Here is a 22348-nt window from a genome sequence, read left to right as displayed (position 1 = left end):
GCAAGGCAGGATGTTCTGTGCTGACCACTGCCTGATGGACTTCTGGTCAAAGGTGTTTTCCTGAAAGAACACTTCCACAAAGGAAAGGTTGTGTGGCAAGGTCTAACTGAATGAAACATTGCGTGGCAGTGAGGCCAGGCACATGCTTTGCAACACCGCAGATAGGTAGAACCTCAGAATGTAGAGACACTTGATGCTTGCATACTTCAGTTCTACACACAGCTTGATGCAGCCTCACACAAAGGTGGCCATCAGGACTAGGGCTCACTTACTGCAACATAGTCAGACTTTGACTTCTTCTCATGGCTTCAGTATTTATGTGGCTTATCCATTTAGGTTCTGATCAAATGATAACCCCTAGGATGTTGATGGACAATTAACCTCTAGGATGATGATAAGACAATTAAAAAAGAAAATGACCACAACCAACATCTTGGCCCCAATTTTACTGACACTGACATTGCCTGTGCTCTACGCCTGCATACCTCATTCCTTCAAACTTCCCTTGGGTGAACTTAAAAGACTAACTCAGTGGCTCAAATGGTCCAACAGATGCACAATGAGGGCCTGAGGAGCTGTGTGGTCTTGAAAAATATAATAGAATGGTGTGAGTGGTCCAACACAAACCCCACCCACAAAAACCTTCGGTCTTTGACCACTGGCAAAGGCCCACGCCAGATTTGCTGGCTGTCAAATCTGACAAGATCTGACATTCAGAAATATTTATGAACAATAACAACCGAGAAATCATATTTTTCATTCTTAAAATGCTTTAAGAATTATAAACATCTAAAAGCACCTTTAGATAATTAAGAACAAAATATAAATAATTTTATCCCCACAACCCTAAAATCCCCATTCAAATGGGTAGATGAGGATCTTGCACTAAGTCTAACCTGACACAGGAACCAATAGCAGATTCCCAGCATTTACACTGGAGAATTAACAACATTTAAAAGACACTTGGAAAGATACACAGATAGGAAAGGTACATGATTGGGAAGGTTAAGAGGGATATGGGCCAAATGTGGGGCAAATGAGACTAGCTTAGATGGGAATCTTGGTCAGTATGGACCAGCTGGGCTGAAGGGCCTGTTTCCATGCTATGTGACTCTATGACTCTATCTCAGAAAGTCTCTTCTTAACTCTTGCCCAGCTGAATTCAGCCAGCAAAATTAGGACTTACATGATTGTGCAACAGTTCAGAATCTTACTGGCACTGAACTGTCAGTAGTTGCAGATAGAACAGCCAACAGGGCACAGCAAAATCTGGCCCCTGTCAACTGCATCTCCAGTGACAGTGCTGGAGTACAGCATATAAGGATAGAGGACTATTTGGCCTCTATGAAATGTTTGCTCACAGGAGGATGCAAGAGATTCCATGGTACTATTTCAAACAACAGCTGGGAAGCTAGCCTCTGTATCCTGCCAATGTTTATTCTTCAGCCACATAATTATAACAGGTTTTCTGGTCATTATGATGTTGCTGCTGTGGGACTTTGCTATGCACAAAATAACTGCCATACTTCCTAATTACATGTTTCCTCAAAACGTATTAGCTGTTAAGCAGTATGTAACATTCTGAGGTGTAAAGACTTATATCAATCCATACCTATCTTTGCAAATCTAACAGAAATACATTAAATACTGATTGTAAATTTAAACATGCTAAATCTATGCTGTCATAGCATCCATCCCCATGTGGAGCTTTGTTACACTTAATCAGATAAATTTTAAATAAAAAGTTACTATTATAAGATATCTTTAACAGTCACATGTACATCAAAACACACAGTGAAATGTATCTTTTGTTTAGAATGTTCTTGGGGGCAGCCCACAAGTGTCACCACACTTCCAGCGCCAACATAGCATGCCCACAATTTCCTAACCCGTACGTCTTTGGAATGTGGGAGGAAATCAGAGCACCTGGAGGAAACCCACGCAGACACGGGAAGAATGTACAAACTCCTTACAGACAGCAGCCAGAATTGAACCCGGGTCGCTGGCGCTGTAATAGCATTGCACTAACTGCTACACATGGTGATCATGAAACTACTGGATTGTCTTCACCAGTCACTATTTTCAGTCCCAAAGACAAATTTGTTCTCTGCCTATTGATTCCATCCTCCTGCTAATAAATAAGATTGTACTAAATAGTTTGCAACCTTGATATTGTATCTACACCTGAGATCAGCTGCCAACATGTCCCTGCACCATTATTTACATTTGAACATTGCTTGATTCCACCTCAGCCTTTGCTGATCTATTGCTAAAACCCTCATCCATTCCTTTGTTTTCTCTAGTTTTGACCAATTCAACACACAATTGTGGTTGATTTCCCATCAACCACCCTCCAAAGCTCTGTTTTCTGTGTCTGGATTCATACAAAATCCTGCTTACCCATTATTCCTTTGCTGCTGACCAAGTTAAGCAGTGCCTTTGTTTTAAAATTCTCATTCTTGCTTAAAATATTTCACAGTATTTGTCTCTTTATCTCTTTGACCTCCTTGATCCCTGCAATCTTCAGAGTTAACTGTACTTCTTTAATTCTCCTTTCTTTAGCATGTCAAATTTTAATCCTACCATCATTGGGGGGCCACGTTTTGAGCTGCCAACTCCCTGAGCTCTGGATTTACTTCTTTAAACCAGTGCAACTCCTCTTCTCCAAAAGATGCTTTTTAAAATTTACCTCCATCTTCCCTAATACCTCCTTATGTGGCTGAGTGGCACTGAGGACCAGCGCATAAAATAAATACAAGCATGCTTGCCTCCATGTGCTTAACTATTTCACCATCCTATGTTCTTCACAGGTCCACTTCATTATTTACTATGTGGCCGTGTTTATTTATATTAATTAACAATGCCAGATTTAGCCACCAGGCATATTCTGCTTCCAGCAACTGCTTCTGAAAGTTTGAATGCATTGAAAGCTGGTCTACACATGTAAATGGTGGTTCAGTGTGGTTGTTGTAGTTGTTAGCAGGCATGCCAGAACATTCTGATCTGGGAGATATTCAAGACTAGCACAAAATTGAGAGAGCCAGCTGGAGACTTTGATGGAGGAGAACGTTCTGAGCTGATTTTTGGAAGTGTCAATACAAGTGGCGGGGTGACTTCATTTTCACTTTCTGCTTGCTCTTTTACCACCATCTGGCTAAGCTGTGGTTCTAGCCTATGGGAAGGGATAATAGGACAAGGGCAGAGCAATCATGAGGGAATGTAAGTGATGTGTGCTTACACCCTCTGCATGTGTTAATCAGAGCAGACTGTGTGATAAGGGAAAGTGGAATGTTAAGAGGAGGATTAAGTATGGATTAGGATACCATCTTTAATGATTTCAGCACTGCCCCAGGTATGAAGAGCTGGAAGCCTAAATACAGGAGGTGCAAAATCAAGAAGACGCTCCGTTGTGGGTTGGTGAGGTGAAGTGATGATGACCTATCTGTCCCCGTTAGATGGTTGTAACAATTAGAGGCTCAGCATCAACTTATAATTGAGTATATAATTGAGTGCCGTGCATGTGTTTGGGCTATGATGGTTGAATAATGTCTGCAGGCTGTGAGATATAAGTGTGAGGCCTCCAGAAGTACTTTGTGTGAAGATATGGTAGAGCATATACACAATAGCTACAAGCGTCTATTAAGATTTTATTGGTAGTTTAATGAGATATTCAACATTTGAGACTAGTGAAATAACAGTCAGATTATGGCATCAGGAAACACCTTGACTATGCATGTAAAGTCACTGAACTTCTTACTGAGCTCCACCCAGATTCTCAGGACTACAAGTCTAGCACTGACGGCACTGACAAACTCCCCATATAATTTTTGCAGCATATGTCAGGAGTGCTTTCTGCCCCCGTGTGGAACAGAACATCCACCTGCACCAAGACCTCCAGCTGGCTCTCTCAATGTCATGCCATGCTAACAACTTCCAAAGCCGCACTGAATTACCACTAAATGACGCAGGCTGACTTTTAGTGCAGTCATACCTTAACAGTGGTTGTTAGTAATCCAGAGATAATCCAGAGATTCAAATGCCACCGGACCAGTTATGGTATTGCCCCCAGAACACTCTACACAAAACATGCTTTTCACTGTGTGTTTCGATGTACACGTGACTAATAAAGATATCTTAATCTATCTTGATTACTCTGAAATATAAAAAGCTAGCATCAGTGATGGTGACAATGAAACAACAGGCCTGTCATAAAATCCATCTGGTTTAATAATGCCATAATGGGAGAAATTCTGCCACCATGACATAGGATGCTCCTTGTGTAACACAGCAAGGTCATTCTTAAGAACAGAAGACACCCCTAGATACAAACAAGCTCCTGTAGTATTATTATACAAGTCCAACATACATACATATGTTTCCTCTCTCTCTCTCCCCACTTTTCAGATTTGTTCTTTCTTTTCAGACTTATGCACTTTTGAATGCCAATCAGTACAATACTGTCGAGGTATGATTGCCATATTGAGCAATTTTTGTGTATTTTCTGACTTATGGTCAAATTTGACATGGATAGCTGTTAAAACGTGACCAGTTCATTTTCCAGGGATGGGCCCAGTCTGCTCAATCACTCATCATCAGACAAACTATTCCTCCAGGAATCAATCTAATGAACCTTCTCTGCATTCCCTCTGCAAACATAGGGAACATAGAAAACCTACAGCACAATTCAGGCCCTTTTTGGCTCACAAAGCTGTGCCGAACATGTCCCTACTTCAGAAATTACTAGGCTTACCCATAACCCTCTATTTTTTTCAGCTCCATGTACCTATCCAAAAGTTTCTTAAAAGACCCTATCATTTCCGCTTCCACCACCATTGCTGGCAGCCTATTCCATACACTCACCACTCTCTGAGTAAAAAACTTACCCCTGACGTCTCCTCTATACCTGTTCCTCAGCACCTTAAACCTGTGTCCTCTTGTGGCAACCATTTCAGCCCTGGGGAAAAGCCTCTGACTATCAACCCGATCAATGCCTCTCATCATCTTATATACCTCTATCAGGTCCCCCCTCATCCTCCATCGCTCCAAGGAGAAAAGGCCGAGTTCCCTCAACCTGCTTTCATAAGGCATGCCCTGCAATGCAGGCAGCATCCTTGTAAATCTCCTCTGCACCCTCTCTATGGCCTGCAAATCCTTCTTGTAGTGAGGCGACGAGAACTGAGCACAGTACTCCAAGTGGGGTCTGACCAGCATCCTATATAGCTGCAACAATACCTCTCGGCTCCTAAATTCGATTCCCAGATTGATGAAGGACAATACACCATATGCTTTCTTAACCACAGAGTCAACCTGTGCAGCCATTTTGAGCGTCATATCCTTCCTTGGGTAGGGAGAACGGACCTTCTCACAATGTTCCAGCTGTGAGTTCATCAGGAGACACAAGACACTGCAGATGCTGAAATCGGAAGCAACAAATAATCTGCTGGAGGAACTCAGCAGGTCAAGCAGCATCTGTGGGAGGAAGGGAATTGTCGGTGTTTCAGGTTGAAACCTTCATCAGGACTGAGAGTGGAGTGAGGGAATGGTGAGACAGGGGCCAGAGGTGATAAGTGGACTGAGGGGGGTGTTGGGGGGTGGGGATGGGAGGGAAGAGAGGGTGAAGGTGGAGACAGCTGCTGGAGGGTGATAAGCAAGGAACACTGTTAACCAGTAATGGAATCTGTTAAGTAAGGATGGTGATAATGGGAACCATTAGGGGAGAGGTGAAAGACAGATGGAATCAGGACCAGGTGGAGGTAAATGGGGAACAGCTACTGGGTGAAATGTGTGGGTAGTGGATGGATGGAACCGGGAAGGGGAGGAGGATGAAAATAGGTGACGGAGGGCTGGAGGGGTGATGTGGGAAAGGGGACAAAAATAGGGGAATGGGAGAAGGATTGGAAGGACAGAGAGAGAGAGTGGGGTTAGGGAAACTGGGGGTGAGGGTTATCTGACATTGGAAAATTCAATGTTCATACCATGAGGTTGTAGACTACCCAGGGGTTCCTCTAGCTTGCGTTGGGCCTCACCCTGGCAGTGGAGGAGGCCAAGGATGGATAGGTCAGTGTGGGAGTGGGAAGGGAAATTGAAGTGTTGTGCAAATGGAGACTCGGGAAGGCTATTGCGGACAGAGCGCAGGTGCTCTGTGAATTGGTCACCTAGTCTGTGATATAAATATAGAGGAAACCATATCAGGAGCAAAGAATGCCGTTGATAAGGTTGTAGGATGTGCTCATGAATCTTTCTCACCTGGAAGGGCTATTTAGGTCCCTGCTGACAGTGAGAGAGTGTTGCACCTCCTGAGGTTGCAGGGGAAAGTGTCAGGGGTCAGGGAGGGGTGAGTGGGGAGGGATGAGCAGACCAGGGAGTCAAGGACCGAGTGGTCCCTATGGAAGGTGGAAAGGGGTAAGGGGGGCAGGGGAAAATGTGGCTAGTAGTGGGATCTCGTTGCAGCTGGTGGAAGTGACAAAGGTTGATGTGCTGCATGTGGAAGTGAGTAGGGTGAAAGCTGAGGACTAAGGGAACTCTGTTCTATCTGGAGGGAGGTTGGGTGACAGCAGAAGTCAAAACAGATATGAGACATGGGACTTACAGCTTCTAGAGTTTATGTTTACCCCACAAGGAACATTGATATTAAGAGACAATATCTTATTATATTTGGTGACACAGCTTCACTGTCCATTTTTCACATTCTCACAGCATTTTAAATAATGCTTCATGGTACTTCATCCCTCACAGTTCCACATCCTTTCCACAGTTTGATATATTTGCATCACCATACTAATGAAATGTAAAGGTTTCCATACCAACACTGTATATTTAATAATATATTTATTTATTAGTCATATGTACATGTAACACAGTGAAATGTGTCTTTTTGTGTTATTGAGGAAGTCCACAAGTGTCGCCATGCTTCCAGCACCAACATAGCATGCCCACAGCTCCTAACCTGTACGTCTTTGGAATGTGGGAGGAAACCGGAGCACGCAGATGAAACCAACACAGACACAGGGATAATGTTCAAACTCCTTACAGACAGTGGTGGAGTTGAACCTGGGTCGCTGGCGCTGTAATAGCATTATGCTAACTGCTACAGTGTTTGAAAGTTGGCATGTAAAAATTGGTCACGTTTACCAGATTACCCAAAACACCCTTTCACTCACCCAAATTATACCAGACATCCATTTCACCACTTAGTGTCCGAACCTCAATGATAGTTTGTCCCAAGAAATCATCAGATTCCCGTTTTAGCCTCTGTTTAACACGTGACTTAATGTCATCATCCTCATCCCACACTCTTACTTTGATTCGATCAGAGGAATTGTGGCATTCACTGTGAGAAGAAAGAAAACAAGTTTGCACTTGTAACAGACACCAAAACACGGCACCAAAAACAGTTCCTCAGTAGCTCATTAATGAGAAAGGATGCAGAGCTAACAGAAAACCTGGGGTCAATGCAGAGTCAGAAAAGAGTGATTGGGTACTGCTATAATTTTTGTATTTCATAATAACATCAAAGGAGGCCATTCAATCCATCAAATTTATGCTGACTTTCAGAGCTATCCCATTTCCATACTTATTTCCCTGTGCACTATTCTCCCACATGTGCCCATTAACACCCCTCTGATTCTCCCACCAGCTATGCTATTTCAAACTCAATTGTCATACTTGACAAGATGTTAAAAAAGTTCTAAATGTGAGGCTTTATAACATGTTTAAATGAAAATTAGTTAGCTGCATTAAAACTGACTTATTAAACAGGTAATGAAGGATCTTCAACCTGAAACGTGGACTGTTTCTCTTTCCACAGATGCAGCCTCATTTGTCGCATGTTTAAAGTATTTTCTAGGCTTACTTTAAAGGGATTTGGATGTGTACTTGAAAAACAATTATTTTACAAGACTATAGATGAAAGACTGGAGAAATGGGACTCCTTTGACAGCCCTTTCAAAGAGTCAGTACAGGCATTTCCTGAATGAATTCTATATGTGCTCTATTCAATTCCGGTTACTACTAATTTATGTATGTATTGAGGGAGCTGGAGGTACATGGAGATATACTGTACTACACAAGCGGACCTAATATTTGCCCCAACTTGCAAACACCCTAGTACAAAGGAGTTGGAATTATACTTCTCCCCACACCATGAGTGTCTTTAACGAGATTCAGGACATCCAAGTGCTTTACAACTTTGATCTTAAATGATAAACAAATCCAATGTTAGGTTTAAAGGTAACTGCAACTAAGAATACATGTCATGTTCTCCCTTTGTGAAATTTCTTTTTCAGAAAGAATGAACATCATTTGAGTGTGAGATATAAAAGTAACAAAGACTGCCAACATGCTACCATACAATGTGACAGTTATTACAACATGAAAACAGGCTGAATGAATCACACAAATTAAATGCATAGTACCAGGCTATTTTTAAATGCAAAATGATCAAAACATCAACAGGCTTTTTTTACATCAAACTCTGAGCAGCAAGCTAAATGCGAGCCGACAGAAAATAGAATTGGGATGAAATCTCTATAATTTAGAAAATATAATTGGGAAGAAATTTCTAGAATAAAACAGCTTCAGAAAAATCTAAATTGGATGAGGAAGAATATCCAAACTCTGAAGAATGATCAATGCTCTGAAGTTTTATTGTAGTGCACTGTAATGGCATATTCCTTTAAGGTCAAGCAACTCTTTTTCTAAAGAATTCCAAAGTTTTACCACATTCGGTGTAGGACATCCTCCCTGAGTACTGCCTAATGCTGTCCCTGATCAGCAGTGCAACACCCACTCCCCTTTTCTACCCCCTCCATCATGCCTGAAATGTCTATACCCCGGAACATTGAGCTGCCAGTCCTGCCTTTCCCTCAACCACATTTCCATGATTGCAACAATATCATAATCTCATGTGCTGATCCACACTCTCAGCTCATCCGTCTTATCTGTGAGGTTCCTTGCATTAAAGTAAATGGAAGTTAAGCCTCCCAGCCCTCTCATGCTTCCTTACCTGTGTCTCCCTACTTTTCCCACTGGACTTGCCTGTTCTATTTTCTACATATAAGTCAGCCTCACTACACCACTATATTCACTACACTGCTACACAACCTGCTACACTGTCATTCTCACTAGTTTAAACCCTTCCATGCTGCATGAGCAAACCTTTCTGCAAGGATATTGGTCCCCCTCCAGTTCAGATGAAACCCATCCATCTTCTACAGGTCACTCCTTTGCTAGGAGAGCCCAAAATAGTCGAAGAACCTTAAGCCCTCACTCTGCAACAGCATTTCAGCCACACATTCATCTGTTGATAGTTATCATTTCCCATTTAAGACAATCGATCTGAAATTCTGTTTCCCTGCCACCCACTGGTGTGTTGAGCATTTCCAGAATTGTCTGTTTTTATTTCAGATTTCCACTATCTGGACCATTTTGCTTTTGCATTGTGTCAAACGTGTTACTCATCGCTTAAACATCCCAACACAACCCTTTTAAAGCAAAAAGAAATACGTTTTATCGAACAATAGCAATCTTAAGTTTAATTTTTTTTATTTCAGAAGAAGAAAACTTACAAATAAAATTTCTCCTCCCACACAGGATTCAGGTTTCCATAGATGGTCTTTGTTCTCTTCTTGGTTTTGCCAACCTGAACAGTGACATAAGGGTCACTGGACCCAGTTTTATCCTTTGCTTGAAGTCCCTGAGCGCACACCACTAAGAAGATATGAAAACAAAGCTTTAGTACTGTCTGAATAGATTTGCAAATCTATTTTAAATTCCTAATGTTCTTTCAATTAAGGAACCAAAGCCCAGACTTCAGGGCTATCAAGGTTACAGGAGTTGTCAATATTCTCTACTTCAATATTCTTGTACCATCTGCTTATTATAAGCTGACTTAATACATCTTAATCCTATAAATCACATTCTGAAAAATGAAAAATTAATATGGAAGTTGCAATCATTTGACATTTTCTTTTCAGAACACTTGAATAAATCATTGGGAACCCTCTTCCACTGGTTTGTAGTTTAATCCCATAAAATGAATGTGCATCATAGCAAAAGAATACACTGAGAATTATAATTTCAGAATGCATTTCAATAATTACATTCAAAATAGATGAACAAAAGGAACTTATATTTATCCAGCTTTTTACTAGGCTCTTAGGACATCTTTATATTCCTTATAAGAAGATAATTATTAAGGGAAATTAAGAAATCAATGTTATCAACAAGATTCCAGAAACAGCAAAAATATGAGAATAAATACAAAATAGGGCAAAGATGAAAAGACCAGCTAAACCATCAACCGGATTGCATAGTAATAATGCAACTAAGCTTTATAATCACCATGCATACCTCCATCTACCCAACCGTGACTACATAATATTCAGGGTGTAAAATAAGAAAAACTATGAACAACAAATCTTAATTCAGAGGATGTGTGGAAAATAAGATAAGTTTGTCTTTAACTCTTTAATGCATTAAAAATGAGTAGAGAAGACCACGACTAAACATCACTAAACACCTTGTCTACATATACCATGTCTTGCTAACAGCCACATGCAGAAACCTGACTAACTTACTTTTAAAGACCTGTAGCAAATCTGAAGTCACTGCTTGAGCTCACAAGTAGTTTAAAAGAAATTTCTGCCATCTAATCTAACTCTTTGCTTATACGTATATATTTAAGACCCTGATTATCACCAAGTTAACAGAATCAAATAGTTTTATTTTCACACAGCACGATGTAATCCTCTCAATACTTTAAGGACCTGGATCAAATTTCCCCAAAGGTTCTCAGTGAGAAGCTTGGATGTCAGTAATACCTTACACTATTTCTTCAATGCTAAAAACACCCATTGTGTATCTCTCTAATATTTCTTCCAACAGCTCATAATATAGCAGCACGCTATTCAAAAAACAGCGTTGTTCGGCTGTCTTGTGAAATGTCATTGCTGTTTCAGAAAAAGTGGACATTACAGAAAAGCTCGATTTCAGTTTTTGCTGCTCCAGCATATACCCACAACTATCAGCCTTAAAAGCAGAAATGCGCAACACCACCAGCACTCTTCCAGATATTGAGAATGCTGTTAACACCCAAGTAGCTGCTCCAATTCTTCCAGAGGGCAGGGAACATGCTACAGGTTTAACGTGAGGGACCTCTCAGAGGCGGATGGATTATATCACCCACAGCGGGGATGGTTGTGTTCAAAGAGTCACAGAGAATCTCCAGGTCTACCTATAAGCAGCTTGCAGGAGTTTGTTCTGCTGGAAGCAACATTGCCCATAGTGTTGACCAGTGTCGCAAAATAAAGACCATGATCTTACACTCTACACAAGGTAAGGAAAGTTCTCACAACTTAAGTCTTCTTCATTATATTTGCAGCTCTTGATTCCACCTCCAAACACATACTGCTAATATTTTTCTTTACAAACACACTCGCTTTTGCACACCTACTCTCTCTCTCTCTCTCTCTCTCTCACACACACACACACACACACACACACACACACACACACACACACACACACACACACACACACACACACACAACACACACACACACAACTGCTTCTGTCTCCGTACTCCCCCTATCTCTTTACCTCCCTCTCTTGGCACATCCTTGGTGCCCTCTGTACCACACTTTTTCCTGGCTGCTCTGCATTTCTCTCTCTTTATCACACTGCTGGATGTCCCTCTCTCTACCTGCTTCCCTGCTACTCTGCGTGCATATCCTTCTCACTGCTGCTCTGCATTTGTCTCTCTCCCTTCTTCTGCTGCCACTATGTATTTCTCTCTTTCACTTTCTCTCTTGTTCTGTGTGCATCTCTCTCTCACTGCGCTTTGCTGTTGCTCTGCATCTCTCTTTACGCTACTTTGCATCTCTCTTTCACCCCTTCCCTGCTGCTTTGTGTGTCTCTCACCTTCTCCTTGCTTGTCTCCATTTACCTGTTTCCATCTCTTCCTCCCTGCTGCTCTACTGAACTCTGTCCCTATTCTCTTCCTTTACCCTCTGATCTCTATGTTCCCTTTTATCCCCCTCTGGGAGCCTCTCACCCGTTCTCTCCTATCTCACCCTTGCCATGTCTCTCTCCAACACAGTCTGTACTTTGTTGCTTTCTTTGCTCTTAAACTGCTGATAACAATGAGGTTTCAGAACTTGTCCCTGCCAACAACACTGACACTTCCAATAAAGATGGCTGTGCCAGGCCAAAAGCCACACATCGGTCACAGAATAAGCAACAAAGGGTCAGGATTTGGAAACCTGCAGCTGGAAGAGGAGGGATGTGCTAGGAGGGAGGGTGGTGGTAATTGTGGTTGCAGTTGCACGACACGAATCATGGGGGGTGAGGATTTGGCACTGCAGAGAACAGAGCTGGGATCCAGTCAGTAGGGTTTTCAAGGGCCAGAGAAGTTAGGCAGTCCTCACCATGGCAAGGAGCAACCTTCAACAATATGCAACAATAACAAGAGGGCATGTGCTATCAGGAGAGGCTGGACAAACTTGGGCTCTTTTCTCTGGAGCGGCAGAGGCTGAGGGGTGATCTGTTAGAAGTGTATAAAATTATAAGGGGCACAGACAGGGTGGACAAGCAATATCTTTTTCCCATTATTGAGTGATCCGATACCAAAAGCATGTATTTAAGGTGAGAGGGGGTAGATTCAGAACAGATGTGAGGGGTACGTTTTTTACTGAGAGAGTGGTGGATGCATGGAATGCATCACCTGATAGGGTGGTGGAGGCATGTTCATTGGGGGCTTTTAAGAGAGGCTTGGATGGGCACATGAATGAGAGGAAAATGGAAGGATATGGGCATTCTGTAGGTAGGAGTGATTAACTATGTCAGCAACATTGTGGGCCGAAGGGCCTGTTCTGTGCTGCACTGTTCTATCTTCTATAATATAGATTCTACAAAGCTCTGTCAATACTTCTTGTTGCAGTTTGGCAGGCAATGAAGACCAAGTGAAGAAGCTAAGAATCTTGGAGTTCTGAAGGAGGTCATTCTGAAGGAAGCAAAAGCCGCCCAGTGCAGAAGTTTGTGACTTTGAATCAGAGTTGCCAGAATCAACTGAAGAGGTAGAAGGGAATGCGAAACAGAAATCAACTAAATGGCATGAGAACTGGAGAGACTGGAAGTTCCACAAATGGGTAAACTAAACATGTCAAGGATTTTCAGAATGGCAAGCTATCCAACTCATGGGTTAGTTGCAGAAACTACTAGGGAGCACACCAGTTATAAACACCCTTCTTAAGCTGTAGCTTATACCCAACTACATGAATCACAAGCTACAGTCAAACACATCACATGAAGACTTGCAGCAGATGTGAGAAAAGCACTGAGATCTTGGGGCATGTCTCACACTAATGCCTGTTTCAAAAATACAAGAATCAAGAGGCACAACAAGATCATAGCGTGCCTAAAGAACAGGATGAGCAGTGGACAACCTTCAATGAACTGAACCTGCGCACAACCAAGGAGCACTGTGGAAGCCTAAATTAGTGTTTTCTAAAGGTAATGAAGTGGCTGTGGGGACATAAACATAAAATAAAGACAATAACCAGACACTGATGAAGGCATGGACTGAAATAAACAAAGAAGTACAAGCATCTTATAAACCAAATCCAGGAACTGGCAAAAGGGGAGACTGTAAAATGTTTCATCTCTGAAACCTCATGTAGTCCCTAAAGATCAACAGATATGGTTCTTTTTCTTAATATGTCTCTAGGTTTACAACTAGTTTAACAATAATCATGCTGCAGGTTTCTATGGATGTGTGATATGGCAGCCCCCACCCTAATAATTATCAGTATCTCTGTATCATAGAATGGTGTTATAGTTGTTAATCAGTAATAAAGTTGGCAACGAAAAGGCACATCAGGTGATGTAACTAAAGGTATGAACAACTACTTGGATAGTGAATTTGCCAATCTTACTCTGTATTGAGGGGGCACCATCTTGTCAGACAGGAACTGCACAACAAATGTACAAATTTCACATTTTTACATCAAGATCAATCAACACTTAATTCCATGTCTGACTATGACATCTGACCAACCAATATTACAACCAGACAGGCTTTTATACCTTGAGCCTATTACCTGCACTGGACCAAGCATGATCTTGCATGGTTTGGAAAGAAGATGGATAGATGACCTTGCAAACAAGCCAGGCAAATGCTTGGAGCAGATACTTCAGTTCTTGTAGGTTAAATCCCACATACATGAACTCAAAGGCAGGAAAGTCTGCCATTGTAGAAAGGACAAGGAGAATTCTGAAAATATAGACAAATCAGAGGAAAGTTTCCTACGTTGCCTGAATGCCAGTTGATAGCATGAGAGAGCAAACAGTAGTGAACCAATAGGCAGGAAATGAAAAATAAGGAAAGTAAGTATGAAAAACAATGAAGTGAATGCAGGAATCAGAAAAGCTGCAGATGTTAAAAAAAGAATATGCAACCAGGTGTGAGCCCAGGGAAAGGTTTAATGTGACATAACACCTGATGGATGAAAGTGAATGCCTCCAAAAGCAGGTCAGTTTAAAATCAGTGGAAACAGACTCATAGAGTCATAGAGTACTACATTACAAAAGTAGGCCCTTCAGCCCATCTAGTCCATGCTGACCTGATCTTCTGCCTAGTCCCATCTACCTGCATCTGTACCATATCCCTCAAAACCCCTCCCATCCATGCACCTTTCCAAATCTCTCTTAAGGTTGAACCCGCATCTACCACTTCTGCACACTTGCACCACTGTCTGAGTGAAGAAGTTCCCCCTCAGACTCCCCCTTATATATTTCATGTTTCACCCTAAACCTATGTCCTCTAGTTCTAGTCTCACCAAACGTCAGGGGAAAAAGCCTGCATGCATTCACCCTATCTATACCCCTCATAATTTTGTATACTTCTGTAAGATCTCCCCTCATTCTCCTGCGCTCCAGGGAATGAAGTCCTAACCTATTCAACCTTTCCCTATAACTCAGGTCCTCAAGTCCCAGCAACATTCCTGTAAATTTTCTCTGCACTCTTTCAAGCTTATTGATATCTTTCCTGCAGGTACGTGACCAGAACTGCACACGATACTCTAAATTTAGCCTCACCAACATCTTGTACAACCTCAACATAACATCCCAACCTCTATACTCAATGCCCTGATTTATGAAGACCAAAGTGCCAAAAGCTCTCTTTATGACCCTATCTACCTGTGATGCCATTTTCAAGTAACTATGGACCTGTATTCCCAGGTACCTCTGTTCTACAGCACACCTCAGACCCCTACCATTCACTGTGTAAGTCTTACCCTGGTTCATCCTCCCAAAGTGCAACACCTCACATTTGTCTGCGTTAAATTCCATCTGCCATTTTTCAGTCGATTTTCCTAGTGGTCAAGATCACACCACAAGCTTTGATAGCCTTCCTCACTGTCCACTACGCCCCAATCTTGATGTCATCCGTAAATCTTGACGTCAAGTATGAAACTCATCAATTATCAGCTTTTAAAAGTAACTGCTATGGGAAAATTTCTATTTATCAAATGGTATATTGTCGTCAGGAATTACACTACTATAGATTTAAATTTAAATCTCCAGAATCTTCGAAGGTTCCATGCCCTTATTCGATATCACATCATGGACAACATATTTGAAGTTTACAAATCTCATTCCATCAAATTCAAGATGTTGATACTTTGTCACTGTACCAGTTATAGTAATCTTTGCTGACCACTTGGATGTTCCATCAAGTACACTTTGTTTGATAGTCTTCATCTGCTGTGCATGCGCAACTTTTGTTACTCCAAAGACATCTCGGATCAACTCAAAGATTTCTGGTTTGTTCCGTTCTCGGATCTTCATCCTGTCCTTCATTGCCATAATAATATTTTGTGTTCTGTCTTCTGCACCATGTTTGGAGCTTTTTTCTGCTGCACCTATTTAGAGGAAACATTGTGGAACATTGTTTGAATTAATACAGAAAGGTTTCAATAAAAGCATTATTAAATGAACAATGGCATAAATATCATATAGCTCAAAAAGCTTATTAGATTGTATATACTAATTCAGTTAAATGCACATTATAATCAGTACAAAGAAACAAGTCAAATGTTTCGTACATTGGAGCACCAAGCTAGACTATAAAAGAGGGACATTATATGGTCAACTGTGCCAATGGCTGCAGAAATGTCAGGAAGGACAAGTGGAATAATGCACCATGGTCATTATCACAGAGGATATCACCAAAGAGCTCTGTTAAAAAAGGATCCATAGGCTGACCTTTCATTCTGGATGTTGTTGATTTACATGTGAAACTAAGTTAAAATGTGATGTGAATTACATTGAATTGAAACGTATAATAAAATAAGTAAACACACAGGAAACAGACTTACGTTGTAAACAGTCGGCATTTAGTAAGTCTTGGCACTTTTCATGACACTTTACCCCACACTCAGTGCACCGCATTCCCTGACGAGCAATACCCCATAGCAATCCCTCACATTCATAGCAGTAGGTAGGTGTTGTGGCAGTCCAGACCTCAAAGTTGTGTGGGGTAGTGCAAGAGATGGGGTAAATTAAGGCTTGAAGGGTCTTCTTATAAACATGATTTTTCTGCAGAGGCAAATGTAAATATTTTAAAACCTATGATGAATTTAAAATCCTCAACTGACCTTCTTGACAATTTTGTTATAAGTGTCTATGCATATGTATACTTGCCATGTTTTAATTATACTCTCACTCTTAAGAAATTGCTGCAATTATATCACTGATAAGAATAAGATGTTTGTCCTCTGTCCTCAATGCCAGGAAACAGTTGCCTGAATGGCAGTGATAACACAATCAAACATGAAAAGTACATACATTTGGAAAAAGATGTGCTTTGTTAAATTTTAAACCATTCTGTATTTTTCTCCTTCATTATTCTCAGTTTAGTTATTTTATCCCACTCCAACTTATTCTCCAGTAACCAGCTTGAATCAGAAATTCGCCATGTGGTGATTACTATCCGTCATACCTCTGGTCAATTAGTTGAATTTCTAATATGCTGCATGATTATATTATTACTTTTACTGTAAACAGATCAACAAATGTTAAAACAGGATATCTAAAGTACAACTTAACACCTTCACATTATTAAGATAAAGAAACCTGAGTGACTGGTTAAAAAGGCTAATAGTTTCATTACAAAGTTTCAGTTTCTAGTCCCCACTCATCCCATCTCTTTTAAAATTTGGAAATGTACCAGTTTGAAGTGCAGAATGAGAAAATACAATTATTTATGAAATATTTTGAGTTCTAACTTTAAATTTTTACACTCCCAGCTGAACCAAACATCTATTTATTAGGGCTGAAATGTACATGTTCATAAACAAATAATGAAATGTAAAAAGAAAGGAAATAAAAGGTCATTATCATATTCCAGTTCTTACCAGCTCTTCATCTTTTAGGGAAGTACGAGTAGCCATTGCAGAGGTAATGCCAGCTTTTCTTGATTGTACAAGTGACTGTAATGTGAAGCCAGGTATAATATAAATGAAAGATCAATGCAGTTTTTTAACAAAATAGGAAACATGCAGAAGAAGCTCACTAAATTATATATGGATTAGGATAATATAAAGTAATAACCACATATATTTGAACTGAAAATCGTGAATTTGTTTAAGGTAAAAAAAATCTGCACACAAGTGTTTGACCTGTGCTGCTAAAAAAACTGAACCTTATTCATACAAGGTTGTTGTAAAGGATACTCTTTGAATATGAGACTGAAAACATTAGGTTTTTGTTGGTATTAATAGCAATGGCTCTCCCAATGAATCGGTTGACAAATTATCTACATATATATTTGCTCCAAGTCACACAATCTATGCTGTTTACTGATCTGAGCTAGCATGAATGAGGTGCTACAGCAGCCTCTGGTGCAAAATGGAGGGTAAAATATTATGGTACTGCTTCTCAATGAGCACTATTAGAAACTACTCACAAAAGGGTCATGGAAGTACAAAACTGACATCAGCCTATTCTTCCTGCCACCCCGTGGTATCATTCCTGATAAAACCTACCATGCTGGCTCATTGTTCAATATATTGCGGAATACCTGTGAAATTGCATCCTGATGTGGATCAACATTTGCAAAAGAACATCATAGGGAAATAAAGGAACTTCATAAAAATATTACTGACAATAATATGAAATTTATATCTCCACAAGGTTTAAGTTCCATATTTGTGTGTCACTTCAGGACATTAAAAATTCTACTTGTTTGTAACGTGTTGAAAATTCAAAACTCTAAAGCCTTGAATTTCCTGTGTGGCACATCCTGGAAGTTAAACCTGAAAATGCACCTATCCTGTGATCCTTCATCTGATCTCAAACGGGCCATATTTCACTGTCAATCTAATAAAGATACACAAACAAAAGTAAAAATGTCACAGGTCAGCAGTTCCCAAAGGGCCAAATTCACACCATATAAATATTAGTGTTACAAATCATTCAACTATCAACTGTGAATATTAAACAAACACATTTAAGAATTTGCAAAAGGGGAAGCTTTTCATTTTTTAAGGTAAGCAAGGAAAATCCATTAAAACTAATCAAAACTGTAACGCTAAAACAAGTGAAACTTTCCTGTTACACCTGAAAATCTGACAATAAATATTATGAGTCACTAAGCAACTGCAAGTGTATGAAATTCATGAATAACCAGTTTTATCTGTTTGCGAATGACACAAAAGTAGATGGTGCTATGGATAGCAAGGAAGGTTGTCTAAAGCTACAGCAGGATATAGATTAGATGGAAAGTTGGGCGAAGCGAAGGCAGGTGGAATTTAATTCTGACAAGTACATGGTGATGCATTTTGGGAAGTCAAATAAGGATAAGAAGTATACAGTAAATGGTAGGGCACTAAGGATTGTAGATGAACAGAGAGGCCTTGGGGCTCAAGTCAATAGTTCCCTAAAAGTGGCAACACAAGTAGATGGAGTGGTAAAGAAGCAGATAACATGCTTGCCTTCATAGGTAGGGGCATAGAATATAAAAACTGGGACATCACATAGCAACTTTACAAAACACTGGCTAGACCACACTTGGACTATAGTGCATTCTGGTCACCACACTATAGGAAGGATGTGGTTCTGCAGGACAGAGTGCAGAGGAAATTCACCAGGATGTTGCCTGAACTAGAAGACTTTAATTATCAGGAGGGAGATTGAATAGGCTGTGTTTGTTTTCCCTGGAACAAGGGAGGCTAAGGGGTGACCTGATAGAGGTATATAACATTATAAGGGGCATAGATAGATATGGTAGATCGCCAGAATCTTTTTCCCCATGGTAGGGTTACCAACAACAAGAGGGCATAGGTTTAAGGTGACAGGAAGGAGTTTTAAAGGGAGCTTGAGGGAAATGCTTGTTTTTACACAGAAGAGTAGTTAATATCTGGAACTCATAGCCAGAAGAGGTGGTGGAGTCAGGTACAATCACTATATTCAAGAGACATATAGACAGGCACTTAAATAGACGAGGCAGAGAAGAACTGATAGTGATGGGCTGAAGGGCCCATTTTTGTGCTGTAGAACTCTGTGATCTAGTACTTTGGTTTGTTTGTTCTTACATGTGCAACTCACATCTTCGAAATTCTACAATCTTTTAAACTGCATAATTAGTTTGTCTCCAAGTTACATACGTGTTTGAACACAAATACAAAAAGTCAAAGTCAAAACCTGCAGCTCCACTAGTGAGGATGGAATGCATGTAATGCTCTTTTTCTACACCAGGAAACAGAACAATACATCACTTACCAACGCTACAATTTATCATGGCTTTACAATTCCATCCCACGCATCCTTTACAGCTTGTATGTAAGGTTCACATGTCTCAAATATATTAAAATATTTATTGTGCAGGAGTGGAAGCTGTTATGGAAATGTTGTAAATATGACAAAACAAGGAAATGGTAGGTTGAGAATCGGCAAGCATAAAGGTCCTTTGTTGACTTAATGGGGAGATTATAGTACCACTTACCATGGCCTGGACAAAAGGAATGTTTGCATACAAAAAAATTACAAATATTATTGCAGAGCTTAATTCTTCTGAAGTTAACAGCAATCACGTTGTGCCATTACCACATCATTACTTTAGCCTTCCCATATCGAAGCTTATTGCTTTGATTTTAACTTAACCCATTCTGAGAGAAAAAAATGTGTATGGATTGGGCGTTTGATTTACAACACACTTAATTTCATGCTTTCTTTTTTTTTCTCCTTAGTGATTGTTTCTTAAAGAATTGGAGTCCTTCCTCAATGTTTTAAATGTTCACCACATATTGAAAAAGCCAAAAAATTGACCGTTATTGTTCTGAAATCAGTGTATAGAAATTGTATATGCAGTGATCATTGATATCGTAATCTTTTAACTCACAAAAAAGCTATTTCAAATATCATATAGAATGCAGAATCAACCGAACAATAAAAAAATTATAATATGTTAAACAACTTCAGACCAATAGAATTCAAATTGAAAAATGCATATAAGCAACATTGAACTCAGCACTACATTTCATAATGTAATGAATAACAAGAAGAAAGGAAATGCTGAGCAGACAGTTGGTTAAGCACAGCAGCACATTAATATAATAGTAGACCAATTAAAAAATTCAAAAAGCATGAGTCACGAAAATCAAACAAAATATTTAAGAAAACTTTAATTTGAACCCAGATACAAAAGGTGCTGTAATTGACCAGAATTAGAATCAGAAAATGATGTCAAACAGTATTTGAACAAGATAAAATTGTCGGTAATTTTAAACTAAGTTTACTGTCCTATGCGGACTAGAGTGGAGTACCTTTCTGCCACCCAATTTTTGACTTAAACAGATTAAGTTCAATGGTGTGAAATCAGGTTTGTAATACAAAGGACCAATGATAAACAATACTTATTTACCACCCAAACAGCAAAGCAGAAAATTAACATCTCTACATCGGTGAAATCAAGCGCAGTCTAGGTCTTACCAAGCACCCGAGCTCCATCTGTCATGGACATCTGGGACTCCTGGTTGCAAGCCATTTTAATTTCCCTCTCCATTCCCACACTGACCTGTCTGTCCTCAGCCTCCTCCATTGCCACGGTGAGGTCAAACACAAACTAGAAGAACAGCATCTCATATTCCGCCTGGGTATTCTACAATGGGTCGGCATGAACACTGAATTCTCCAATTTTAGGTAATCTGCTCTCCTTCTGTTCCTTTCTCTCTCTTTCTGATCTACCCAATTCCTCCTACATACACCCCAACACTCCCCCAGCTCCCAATCACCCTGTTTCTTTCTCCTCTTCCACCTATTTTATCTGCTGTCACCCACACAATTCTCTCACAGGGTCCTCTCCCCCCACTGTTCCCATCTGCCCTCCCCACCTCCCTTATTTGGTTCCATACTCCACATTCCTTTCCCATCAAATTCCATCATCTGCTGCTTTTGGCTGCCTCCACCCATCACCACCAAGCCTCTGTTAGTACTTCTACTCTTCCCTCCTCATTCTGTCAATTACCCTTCCTCACCGAGATTCAGCTATCGCTTGTCCACTCTCGCCCTGCCCCTTCCCCTCATTTCTTTAGACTAACTATCTCCCTTCTATGCTTTCAGTCCAGGTAAAGGGTCTCGACCTAAAACGTTGACTGTCCATTTCCCTCCATAGATGCTGCCTGACCCATTGAGTTCCCCCAGCAGTTTGTTTTTTTTTTGCTGCAGACTGTTACCATGATCATGTTTCAAATACTCTACATAATGTCAACCTAGTCTTTTTTCCTTTAAGCACTGGTTAATCTGCTGTGTATTTCTGGCATTTTTACCCAAACTTCAGAAGTTTTGAACCCTCATTATTTACTCTTGGTTTTCTGCAATTTAAGTTGTTATTTTTAGTCTTGGCATTTAGTATTTTTTCCAATTCTTTTCAAACCTGAGCTTTTTAAAAATCTTTTTATAAATCTTGGTCTTATTCCTTCAAATTTCAGAAACAAATAAATAAAATTAGAGAAATGGCACAATATTTACCATAAGTATTTTATGTTCTGAAAGTTAAAATATTCACCAGATTTTTAAAATTAATTTATAATATGTGTTGCCAAGAATATCGTTTATCCCCATCCCTAACAGCCCTTGAGAAGATGGAGGTGAACTACCTCCTTATACTACTGCATTCTTTCTGATAAAGGTACTCCCACACTTTTGTACATCCAGCAACGATGAAGGAATGACAATATATTTCCAAGTCAGGATGGTATGTGACTTGGAGGGGAAGCTGCAAATGATGACATTGGTGGTAGAGGCTAAGAGGTTGGTAGGTGCTGATGAATAGCCCAGGCAAGTAGTTAGC

At 40.3% G+C, this 22348-nt stretch overlaps 1 protein-coding gene across 1 annotated transcript in view; it reads right to left on the bottom strand.

The window, feature by feature from the left end:
• LOC127579224 (protein unc-13 homolog B-like) overlaps window positions 1-22348 on the bottom strand; it is a 399584-nt gene that overhangs the window by 101773 nt on the left and 275463 nt on the right. Inside the window, 5 exon segments of the mRNA XM_052031832.1 lie at window positions 7161-7330; window positions 9567-9708; window positions 15693-15920; window positions 16377-16596; window positions 17415-17489. Coding sequence (XP_051887792.1) covers window positions 7161-7330; window positions 9567-9708; window positions 15693-15920; window positions 16377-16596; window positions 17415-17489 — 835 coding nt within the window.

The sequence above is a fragment of the Pristis pectinata genome, chromosome 2 (genome assembly GCF_009764475.1).
Source record: "Pristis pectinata isolate sPriPec2 chromosome 2, sPriPec2.1.pri, whole genome shotgun sequence".
Lineage (NCBI taxonomy): Eukaryota > Metazoa > Chordata > Chondrichthyes > Rhinopristiformes > Pristidae > Pristis > Pristis pectinata.
The sequence above is the reverse complement of the archived record's forward strand: the minus strand, read 5'-3'. Positions and strand labels throughout refer to the sequence as shown.